At 46.6% G+C, this 12,755-nt stretch overlaps 1 protein-coding gene across 1 annotated transcript in view; it reads left to right on the top strand.

Moving 5' to 3' along the window:
- LOC138303685 (solute carrier family 2, facilitated glucose transporter member 3-like) overlaps positions 1–12,755 on the top strand; it is a 49,713-nt gene that overhangs the window by 27,350 nt on the left and 9,608 nt on the right. Inside the window, exons 3-4 of the mRNA XM_069243011.1 lie at positions 4,289–4,449; positions 4,567–4,807. Of these exons, the coding sequence (XP_069099112.1) occupies positions 4,289–4,449; positions 4,567–4,807 (402 nt within the window). The remainder of the gene's footprint in view (positions 1–4,288; positions 4,450–4,566; positions 4,808–12,755) is intronic.

Genomic DNA, 12,755 nt, shown 5'->3' with positions numbered 1-12,755 from the left:
GAATCCTGACTTACAGCATACCCTGCTCTTCTTGTAATAAGACTCTCGCACAGCACTCCTTCGAGCACCGGAATCCTGACTTTCAGCGTACCCCGCTCTTCTTGTAATACGACACTCGCACAGGACTCCCTCGAGCACCGGAATCCTGACTTACAGCATACCCTGCTCTTCTTGTAATAAGACACTCGCACAGCACTCCCTCGAGCACCGGAATCCTGACTTTCAGCATACCCGCTCTTCTTGTAATAAGACTCTCGCATAGCACTCCCTCGAGCACCGGAATCCTGACTTACAGCATACCCCGCTCTTCTTGTAATAAGACTCTCGCACAGCACTCCCTCGAGCACCGGAATCCTGACTTTCAGCATACCCCGCTCTTCTTGTAATACGACACTCGCACAGGACTCCCTCGAGCACCGGAATCCTGACTTACAGCATACCCCGCTCTTGTTGTAATAAGACACTCGCACTGCACTCCCTCGAGCACCGGAATCCTGACTTTAAGCATACCCCTCTCTTCTTGTAATAAGACTCTCGCACAGCACTCCCTCGAGCACCGGAATCCTGACTTACAGCATACCCTGCTCTTCTTGTAATAAGACTCTCGCACAGCACTCCCTCGAGCACCGGAATCCTGACTTTCAGCATACCCCGCTCTTCATGTAATACGACACTCGCACAGGACTCCCTCGAGCACCGGAATCCTGACTTACAGCATACCCTGCTCTTCTTGTAATAAGACACTCGCACAGCACTCCCTCGAGCACCGGAATCCTGACTTTCAGCATACCCCGCTCTTCTTGTAATACGACACTCGCACAGGACTCCCTCGAGCACCGGAATCCTGACTTACAGCATACCCTGCTCTTCTTGTAATAAGACACTCACACAGCACTCCCTCGAGCACCGGAATCCTGACTTACAGCATACCCTGCTCTTCTTGTAATAAGACTCTCGCACAGCACTCCTTCGAGCACCGGAATCCTGACTTTCAGCGTACCCCGCTCTTCTTGTAATACGACACTCGCACAGGACTCCCTCGAGCACCGGAATCCTGACTTACAGCATACCCCGCTCTTCTTGTAATAAGACTCTCGCACAGCACTCCCTCGAGCACCGGAATCCTGACTTTCAGCATACCCCGCTCTTCTTGTAATACGACACTCGCACAGGACTCCCTCGAGCACCGGAATCCTGACTTACAGCATACCCCGCTCTTCTTGTAATAAGACACTCGCACAGCACTCCCTCGAGCACCGGAATCCTGACTTTAAGCATACCCCTCTCTTCTTGTAATAAGACTCTCGCACAGCACTCCCTCGAGCACCGGAATCCTGACTTACAGCATACCCTGCTCTTCTTGTAATAAGACTCTCGCACAGCACTCCCTCGAGCACCGGAATCCTGACTTTCAGCATACCCCGCTCTTCTTGTAATGCGACACTCGCACAGGACTCCCTCGAGCACCGGAATCCTGACTTACAGCATACCCTGCTCTTCTTGTAATAAGACACTCGCACAGCCCTCCCTCGAGCACCGGAATCCTAACTTACAGCATACCCCGCTCTTCTTGTAATAAGACTCTCGCACAGCACTCCCTCGAGCACCGGAATCCTGACTTTCAGCGTACCCCGCTCTTCTTGTAATACGACACTCGCACAGGACTCCCTCGAGCACCGGAATCCTGACTTACAGCATACCCTGCTCTTCTTGTAATAAGACACTCGCACAGCACTCCCTCGAGCACCGGAATCCTGACTTTCAGCATACCCCGCTCTTCTTGTAATAAGACTCTCGCACAGCACTCCCTCGAGCACCGGAATCCTGACTTACAGCATACCCTGCTCTTCTTGTAATAAGACTCTCGCACAGCACTCCCTCGAGCACCGGAATCCTGACTTTCAGCATACCCCGCTCTTCTTGTAATACGACACTCGCACAGGACTCCCTCGAGCACCGGAATCCTGACTTACAGCATACCCTGCTCTTCTTGTAATAAGACACTCGCACAGCACTCCCTCGAGCACCGGAATCCTGACTTTCAGCATACCCCGCTCTTCTTGTAATACGACACTCGCACAGGACTCCCTCGAGCACCGGAATCCTGACTTACAGCATACCCTGCTCTTCTTGTAATAAGACACTCACACAGCACTCCCTCGAGCACCGGAATCCTGACTTACAGCATACCCTGCTCTTCTTGTAATAAGACTCTCGCACAGCACTCCTTCGAGCACCGGAATCCTGACTTTCAGCGTACCCCGCTCTTCTTGTAATACGACACTCGCACAGGACTCCCTCGAGCACCGGAATCCTGACTTACAGCATACCCCGCTCTTCTTGTAATAAGACTCTCGCACAGCACTCCCTCGAGCACCGGAATCCTGACTTTCAGCATACCCCGCTCTTCTTGTAATACGACAATCGCACAGGACTCCCTCGAGCACCGGAATCCTGACTTACAGCATACCCCGCTCTTCTTGTAATAAGACACTCGCACAGCACTCCCTCGGGCACCGGAATCCTGACTTTCAGGACCCCTGTTCTTTAGAACTGATGGCCAAGAAAAGTTGGGTCCATGCAGCTCAAGCCTACCCTGCAGTAGCCTTTAGATTATGTTGCCATGACCCCACACAGCTCTACCAATGAACCTCTATTCTGAGCTACAGTACCCCATCTATTTCAGAAATGAGAGGCACACACAGCTCACCATTGCTTGGCTGCCAAATTATCCTGAGCCTTTTCCGTTTTACAACAGAACAGCGCATTTCACTCCATGATTGGTTTCTGATTGCAGTTTTAAATATTGGCCTACAAGAACCAGCCTGCAAAGCAATACTGACTTAAAACTTGGGGCTGGCTATCATGTCCCTAAGTGACAAGGAACCACTTGGCAGACTTACCATCGCATCTAAGGTCTGGGGGCTCCAATCTTCAGAATGAAAATTGCTTCTTTTGGTGACAGTACCTTCTCTATTTAAATAGTGAAAAATGGAACAAGTTGCCCTACCTCTTCGTAGTGTTGCTAAACTGTTAATCTCTGGAATACATATTAACCCTGTATTCTATCTATTTTATATTTTTCTGGCTTTAGCGCCCTAAAGCTTTTTTGTGTACATGCACTTAGTAAATAAAAACAATGCACTACATGTCACTGCGACCTGCAACCTGCAACCTCCTGTTTGAGTACTCGAGCCCAGAAAAAAGGCTACATTTTTGCTGTTTAATGGGAATTACTTTAAATGGCCGGAGTATGTCTAGAGTAGACGTGAGTCCCAAAGCTTGCTGTAATAATATTTTGCTATTGAGGTCGATAAGGCCGGAAGTGCTTCCGGGGGTCACTCGGTGGGGGACAGAGACCAGCACTTCAGGCTAGACTGCTCCTCTTGAGGCGCAGCCAAGACCGTCTGCATATGGCTTACCAAAGTCTATAATACCACAGTGAGAAAAAAAGATGGAATGGAATGTGCCCAGAGCAGTTGCCAGTGGTTAAGATTACTACAGCTCCTCACATTTTGTTTTTCTTGGTTAGTTGCACTTATTGGTAACAGGTGTGACCAGAGTTAGGCCCCACAGCTTGCACACTGCACCTCACTGATAAGGCCCAATAAGACTGAAACATTAAAAGAATCATACATTTTTTTATTTTTCCTGAGTGAGTTCTCCATTCCTACTCTGCCATTCCTCCTACTGTTCCAGTGCTAGACCCTTAACACAACTGTGCACCCTGCACTCCAATCCTGGTTTATTGTCAGAACACACTGATGTACAAGGACTAGGGCTTAATTTGTAAATAAATAAGTGCCGGGGCCCTCATCAAGAGGCCACTACAACTTGCACCACGCTTTTCCCCTGCCAGCGCCGCCAATCACAGCACTTACACAACTACTAGCAATCATACTCTTACAAATGTGACAATTCAGACCATTCCACGCCCCAAACCTATAAGAATGGCTTGTGCAGCAGGTATTACTCAATTTTAATGTATATTGAATGAACACCAGTTGTTGTGCTCATCCCCAACTTAGACGGACAGCGCCACCATGTGGCACTGTGAAAAGTGACGGTGTTGACAATTATGTTCCAGTGCCGAGCATCTGGAAACAACTAGCTCAAATTAAGCACTGGCAAAGACACTCGCTCAGCTCTCCATCGTGCACCGTAGACCTGACCGGCATCACACACCTGTTTTTGAGTAGTAGGAATAGCTCTGGTTAGTTTTTCTATCCTTCCCTGCCTTCCCCTCACACATCACTTCTAAGTCTTCTGTATTATTTCCTGTCTTCAGATCATTGAGTCATTCTACAATGAGACGTACATGCGTCGGACACAGAAAGGGATATCCGTTGACTCCCTTACCTCTCTCTGGTCGGTCTCGGTTGCTATCTTTCCTGTGGGTGGCATGATAGGATCCTTCTCAGTGGGGCTGTTTGTCAACCGCTTTGGCAGGTGAGTGATGGATGGTTGGGTTTTGAAGACATTCCTATCTTTTGACCTCTGTATCACCATGAGTGGATTCAAAGTTGTCTCCCTGTCCACACCTTGTCCTTACATGCTCCCATGCAGGAGGAACTCTATGCTGTTGGCCAACATCCTACCCATTGTTAGCGGGGCATTGATGGGCTTCTCCAAACTGGCCTATTCCTACGAGATGCTCATCATCGGACGCTTCATCATCGGCATCTACTGCGGACTCACCACTGGCTTTGTGCCCATGTACGTTGGGGAGCTCTCACCGACCAAGCTGCGGGGCGCCTTCGGGACTCTCCACCAGCTGGGCATCGTGGTGGGCATCCTGATTGCACAGGTGAGGAGCAGGCCTAGTGTTTATTCTAGAAAGGAGGTTTTGTTTCGGAAGACAGGGAAAGAGGTAGAATTTGTATTGAGTAGAAGAATGTGGGTTTTTGACAGGTGGGGAAAGTCTTGACAGTGTTAGACGAGACTGGGAATGGGCTGTCCAGGTGGGGTTGCAGGTGAGGACACTGCAGTCTTTTTCAGACTGGGAGATGAGGATGGTAGTGGTGTCTTTTTCTACCATAAACCTATCTGGAGTTGTAAGTTACTGTAAGCAGCACCTGTTGTGGCTGCCATCATCACCGCAGCATATACATTCTCAATGCATATTTTGAATCAAGGGCCTGATTTAGATCTTCATAGGAAATAATGGGATCTTAATAAGGCCGACAAGATATCCGTCAAGTTTGTGATGGAGTATTCCCCTCCTCCAAGTTCTAAATGAGGCCCAAAGTGTCCTGCATCAGCAGTACTGCAAGATATTCTGTAAGCACCTGATAGAAGAATTGAAACTGCTTAGTCAGACTTACATCTTCATAAAATGCAAGCCCACGAGTCTGCTAGTCCTATGAGCAGGTACCCATCACATCCTTACCATACACCAAGCCCACTCTAGTTCAGTTAGTCATCTGTTCCCCACCACATTGTCTGGAGATAAAACCAGTCCTGGATTTCACCTAGAGCATTGTTCATCTGGGGTCCACCATTTATCCATCCATCCAGGTGTGAGGTAGGCAGCATCACCAAGGACAGGACGTGAGTGGCTGGTGTTTGCATCATGTGCAATTCTGCTCTACTTTTTTAAGGCGTAATACATCGTAGCATTGCATTTCACACTAAGAAACAGTGCCAGACTGACATTTTGGATAATCATGCTTAGGTTTGAGGGGTTCACATAATGTTTTACAAAGGAAATTACCTACATTTTGTTCCAGCCCAATGTTTACTACTAGGGTGCTGAATGTCAAGATCCTGGCCTAATGTGGTAATGTGGGTGACTGCGGTATGGGCAGGGCCACTGGAATTATGCAGCAAGAGAGGGACAAATTACGCGGTAGGGTTGAGTAAATTATGCAGCAGGAAAAGGCAAATTATGTGGCACAATGAAGCAGATTTTGTACTAGCATTACTTCCTTGTTTCATCATTTTTAAACTTGGTAAAACTCTCTGGACATTGGTTGCACCTCATCAGTACCAGTTAAATACCCAAATACAGCAATAAGCAACAGAAAGGTGATCCGCCCAGCTTTGCAGAAGACCCTCTACTGCACACCAACACCAGTCATTGCGTTTTTAGTAACCTTTGAACCATTTGAGCTAGAAACAACATTTTTGCTAAAACCTGCAGATTATGCAGCAGATGAGAGATTATTTATGCAAAAATCACTGCGGTCGCACAATCACATAGTACCGGTGACCCTGGGTCTGGCATTGAGCAGGAAATAGTGACTTTTGGAACATGGAAGATGAGGAGCACTTCTGCCTAGCAATGTGTCATTAACGACAATAGATCCCAGCTGCACACCAGTTTAGGCTGTCCTGGGCTCTATGGGCCATATGTACGAACACTTTTTCCCATAGACACAGAATGGGGAAAAACCTTTGCTACATCTGGCCCTATATTGTTTACTGACAATAAATGTGTTGATAATTGTATGGTAGTAACTAGCCTCCTTATTTCTCAGTCTGTCACATACTGCCAAGATCCTGAAATCTCGCTCAGTTTAAAAAAAAAATATAAAGTAAGGAAATAAATCCATATCTAATAACCTTTGTTTTTCTTTTTGTGAACTTCTGGGGAATTTTAAAATAAAGTTTTATTTTACTATGACACTCAACTAAGTCTGCCCCTTGGTGGGCCCTTCGGGTAGCCAATGCCCCGCTGCACACAGCGTTATGCCGTGCTCGGGGTGAGGTTGGCCAGACCCTGCGCACAACTCCCCTGCAGGCAGCCAGCCATCGTCGTTGGCACAAGCGCAAAATTACACAAGGGCTGTGCTGAGCACCGCAGTAGATCCTTTTTCCCTCTAGCGATGTCCCTCTTGGACTCCCCCACAAGAGGCCGGTGTTCAGGGCCCATACCCCGTCCCCCTTCTTTCTTCTTTTTATTTTTTTCTACGACACAGGAACTGAGTCCCCGAGCCATAAATTGGCAGCTGCAACCTTCTCTTCTCTTTAAGTTGTGGCCAGCCAATCAGATGGCACGTTTCCATGTTTTCAGCTCGTTCTACCACGATACTCCACCGTAGGTCCATGGTGGCACCACATCAAGTTATATATATACATTTTGAACCTCAGTTTAAAAAGTACTGAACAGATTTGCCTCTCCTTGACATATTCACACACATATAGATAGATCAATAGATAGATAGATAGATAGATAGATAGATAGATAGATAGATAGATAGATAGAAAAAGGCATGTTGGCACACACCTCTGCTCATCTGATAGAGTGCATTAACAGTGTGCGTAACTTAGTTTAAGCCCTATGTGGACAGAATACAGTCAATGCTTTGAAGCATGGATGGTCATTTTCCAGTCCAATGCTGCACACTGCCTACTGACAAACACACCCATGATATGCATTTTATGACCTTTTAGCAGGCAGTCTGCAAACTGCAGTGCTAAATTTGTAAATAAAAGTGTGCCGGTGCCCAAAGCCCTCCTCTTAAATATGCGGCTGCTGCAATTAAATGTGTGAGCACAAAATACTGTGGCAGCGTAATCCTGAAGCCATCTCGGACCTCTTCAAACCATTTGCAGCCCCTCCCTGCCCCTTCAACTCACTCCTGCAGCTTTCTGCTCTCTCCCTTTGTGACGCCTTTTCGTTTTTCTCTTCTGCAGTCTTTCCCAAATGTTTCTTTTGCTCGCAAAAAATGCTTGAGGCAGAAGTTTAAGCGCCGACCCTCAAAAATAAGTGCCGGTGCTCCCCACCGGAAACGTCAACCACATATTAAGCACTGGCACACTGTACTGGAAAAGAACAGTGTGGCCTCATTTGTTAGGGAAACACTCTTGGTGATAGACCTCCACAAAGCCATCTGCAGGGGATCGGACTGACTCCCTTTGCCTGTAAAGAAAAGGGGGGATAATTATAGGGGTAGGCGCTAACAGAACATCACCAAAACATTTCTTTAACAATAGATAGTAAATACGGTGCTCCCGAACGGAGGGTCCTCCCAGCACCTCCAGTGTTTCTCCAATAGAAAAAACCAAACTGATTCAAAAGGCCAGGGCACTCGTATGAAATAAGATAAGAGTCTGAACAGTTAGGTTCTTGGTCTTCGGAAAATCAATATATAATCCAAACTGAGTTAAAGTTCAGTGTCTTTATTCTTGTGTGAGGTTTTCATACATGTTCATCACACCAGAAAGATTCCATTTGTGGTCATCACAACAACATCCAACAGCCAACACGTGTTTTGTCTCTGAGAAATTAATCCCATTGACTTCCTCAGGGCTGTAAGAAACATAATAATGAGCTTGGTCATAATCTGTAGTTATACATGGTTATGGAAAATTAATACCTGGCACTAAAATCGTGGCCAAGTCCTTCACCAGTACCACGTGAGTGTCTAAAATCATCAAGTGACATTACCAAATGGAGCTACAGAGAAAAAACAGTGATTACAGTTTACCACAAGTGATAAACTTGTTATTATTATAAATATCACCAAAAGATTGATGTGCACGTGAAACGAAGTAGAAATTGAGAATTAGAAATAGGGATAAAGACTCCCACTAGATATGTGGCGATGAGAAACGGAAACTAAGGTTGAGAAATATACTCTTGATGACAGGGTGGCATTAGGAAAAAAAAGAAACAGAAAGGCATCATAACACCTAGGAAATTGGTGAGTGAGTGTGCTAAATTAAGCATTCGCAAGTGTGTGAATAAAGGAAAACGTACCAAAATATAAGTAAGGTATTAACATGAATAGATGGCTTATCCTAATCAAGTAAAACTCTTCAAGATAATGTACGACCGGAAATAAAATGATTGTAAGTCATTAGGAGGAAGATAATGAAAAGAACAGTGTGGCCTCATTTGTTAGGGAAACACTCTTGGTGATAGACCTCCAAAAAGCCATCTGCAGGGGATCGGACTGACTCCCTTTGCCTGGCTGCTCTGAGCAGTGTGGACTGACATTAAACCCTTTACCCTGGACTGCTTTTCTTTCTTGTTTCACCCAGGATAAATATCCCAGGGCAGGTTAGGCCAGCAATGGGAGTGAGGAAACATGTCATGGGAGTGGCAGTGTTTCTTACCTCGGTTTCTCCAGGGATGATTCAAGCCACAATCAAAATTCCTTGAGGTGCTTCACTCCTTTCTTTCATAGATAGATTTGACTGATGGTTTCACATCTTCGATCATGCAGTCCTGGGCTTTTCCTTTATAAGGCACTTGCAATATCTGCCGCCTTCTCTCTAAAATCAGTCCTTTATCTGAGGACAATATATTAAATTGATAGTTGGTGCTTGCCATGTCCACTCTATGCATCAACCTGGCATTGCAGTACCTCTAGAAATGGTGTAACCCAAGTACCAAAGAGAAGGGTTACCACATCCTTTGCGGCATGGAGCTGTACCTGACCGTGGAGCTTAGCAAAGGTTTCTGTGTGAAAGTAGGTTCCTAATTTTCCTGGCTAGTGTAGTGACTTTAGTAGCTTAGGGTCTGTCTGTTTTGTCTCAAGTTTTAGCCCCTGTGAATGCTATATAGATTCCCCATCATATCACTGATTCTCTGTTTGTTAGATGCGTTCTAGCGACACATGGGCTTCTGGAAAGTGAGAAGACAATGTATTTATTTATGTGGGAGTTTTATGATGCATTAAGTACCTTTGGTTGCTTTGGAGCACTAAGATTAAAGCAACAGATAGGGCAAGGGAGGAGCCCAGCCAGGTAGGATGGGCTCCTGAAGTTCTGAGTAAAAGAATTTCTAGGTTTTGGGGTAGTCCAAGGAAGGGCGGTCAGGCCAGGAAGCCTGTCAAGGGTAGTGAGAGATTCACTTTCTCCCATAACGATGATCTGAGTTTTGGTTCATGCAGAGGAACCTTCACTCGATCCATTGGGGAATTTGGCCCAAGCACTGGATCATTCTGTTGCTGTCATTTGGGCTTTTTTCCAGCCAAAGATGAATTTACATGTCATTTTGGATACATTTGGAAATGTACTTAGTACTGCTTGTGCTGTGCCTGGGAGGCTGTTGAACAAGAGGCAGTGCATGGATGATCCTTGCAGAGCGCCCCAGTATACCAGTATACTGGATGATTTGACAAAAAAATGTGTTATTCGCCTGTGAGATAAAAAACACTTGGAACCAAGATAATGCAGGGCCTGCTACTCCTGCTAATTTTTCCAGATTGCACATCAGTAACGGGTGGCAAACAGCTTCAAATGCGGCAGATATGTTGGGAAGTATGAGGGCAATTTTCTCATTTTTTCCAAGGGAGAGATAGAACTCCTCCCTTATATAGGCTGTAGTTGCTCCGGTGACCCATGTGGGTCTAAACCCAACTGGTGGTCATGGATGAGATGGATGGTTCCTCATATCCCTGGAGCTATCTTGTCACCTTCTTTTCCAGGATCTTGCTAAAGAAAAAGGGCAAACATAGGTATGATTTGCAACACAATATGTTCTGAGCACAAATAAAATATTGCAATGGACTATCTCTAGACTTTCTCTCTTATGCACATGAAAGATGCATATTTGAAATTGATATAACTTCTATGTGTGTATGTGACATTTATATAGTGTAACTGGGGCAAAGGCAGCAGAGCTCTGTACAGTGCCAAAGGGATCATAAATGTGCACATATGTGTATAGTTCAGGATTCTCCATCTTGCAGATCAATGATCCTGACCGGTTGAAGGTGAGCGGAGATTGTAATCCACCAGGGCAGCGCTGCCAGCCTTTTGCCATGAAAAGGCATGCAGAGAACAGGTGCAGAGGGCCACAGGGACCCCCTGCCCAGTACCGTCTCAATGTTTACTGTCTGCTTGCAGACAGTGAACATTGCAAGGGTGCTTGTGCACCCTGCAGGCGACAGCATTGCCGCAAGCTTGATTATGAGCCAGAGAAAATGCTGGTGCCTGTTACCCACTAGGCCGGCCGGCGGAAACCGAGGTTTCCGTCCGCCGGCCTAGCAGGAAACACCTAATAAGTCTGGCGAAGTGGTCGCCACAAAGGCGGTGGCCACCCTGTCGGGAGTTTGACAAACGGGCTTTCCCATCCGTCAAACTCCTAATCGGGCCCCTAGTCATGATGGCTGACCCAAGCGAGCAGCTTCAGTGCTAGTACCTGCTGCCATTCCGGGCTCCCTGACACCCCTGAAATGAGGCAGAAGTAGGGACCCATGGAGCAAATAGGGAGTGCCTAGGCAGACAAGTGTGGGAGAAGATTGGACCCTGTGGTGAAGGGCCCGCAACCATCAAGGAGTAGGAGGGAAGGATTAGACAGAAGAGGCAGGCAGCCTATGATCAGAGGGTATGGGGGTTTGTCCTCAGGGATGTCAGCTGCAGAAGTGCAGGAACACAGGACCGGCAGAACATTGAAGAAAGTGGAAGAGGAGGCCAACGAAGGATGATGAGGGCGACATCTGAGATTGGGAGTGCACCATGAATGTGTCCAGAATTCCTAAATGGATTATTGAGAGACGGGGTGACTGTAAACCCTGCAGGAAGCAAGTGTTCAGGAGGGGAGGGAGTGCCCCCTGTTTCAGTCCAGATGCTGGAAGTCTTTGGGACACTTCTGGGCATTGTTGGTGAGCAGACCAGGTGCGGAGAGCTAGGTCAGGCTGAAGACCACAGCAGGAAGGGAAGAGTTGGGTGAGATGTGAAGGCAGTGTGATATCCCTGGGCAACCTGGAGGATTGAAGTGGCGACTAACTGCGGGTCTGAGAAATGACTGAAGGAAGGGTGGTAATAGAAGGTGGAGGTGGTCGTGCCCCCAAAAGGCAGAGGTGCAGAACTCCATAAGTCAATATAGGGATGGCTGGTGGTCAGTATGGGCAGATGAGAAGGAAAGGAGTGGGAGAGGATGCAGAGATGACTGGAGTATGAGCGGACAATGCAGGAGCATGGGATACAAGACTGTAATGATGAAGTCAAATATGAAATGGTGGGTGAGCTGTTTTTGTTTTCCAGAAAACTGGGGAAAAGTGGAAGGACGGAGGTAGGCAGGAGGCGGGGTTGCAGGTGGGAGTGTCACAGGGAGTCCGGGGGTGGAAGTAGAGACACTTGGCATGCAGTCTGGTGTAAGAGTTGGTGCTGGGAAAGAGGGAGGTGACAGGGGCTCGAGTGTAGGGCCAAAAGTCAGTAGGGTAACTGGACCACAAAGGGCTAGAAGTGAAGGAAAAAGAGAAGGAGGAAAGAAAACAGTTGCAAAATCTGCTTTATATGGGAAATTTGGGTAACAAATTATTGACCAGCATGAATGAGAAACTATGCGCAAGTATGTGCCTAGACATATTTAACTTATTGCACTGGCAACCTAGCACAAAGAAGGGTCTAAGGCTGAGGAAAGAGAGTGGGCGGGGAACCTAGGGTACCCACTAACATGTGGACAACCGCGTTTACAAACTACACCAGCATTATGTGCAAAACAAATACTAGAAGCCAGCGTGTCAGTGTTTGTATATTTATTACTCATTAACTGCTTAAATGGAGAATCCAGTTTACAGATGGATTATGGGATTGCATTTTACTTTGTTGATATTCTCGCCCTGCGTGGCAGTTGGTTTGGGTATCTTTATTGTACCACTCTTGTCACTGTAACAGAAAAAAACTCAATAAAGAATTGAAACACAAACCTAAAAAAAACAAATACATGGACCTCACACCTGTTTCAGTGCCCTGGCTTGGCTTTGATATGATGAGGAGTTTAGAGCCAGGAGAGACTGAACCCATGAAAATTAGGGCCTAAAGTTGGTAATAAACTCTGGCCTCATTACATAACACTG

This window comes from Pleurodeles waltl, chromosome 7 (genome assembly GCF_031143425.1).
Source record: "Pleurodeles waltl isolate 20211129_DDA chromosome 7, aPleWal1.hap1.20221129, whole genome shotgun sequence".
In the NCBI taxonomy this organism is placed as follows: domain Eukaryota; kingdom Metazoa; phylum Chordata; class Amphibia; order Caudata; family Salamandridae; genus Pleurodeles; species Pleurodeles waltl.
Note: the sequence above shows the minus strand (reverse complement) of the source record. Positions and strands in the feature narration are given on the sequence as shown.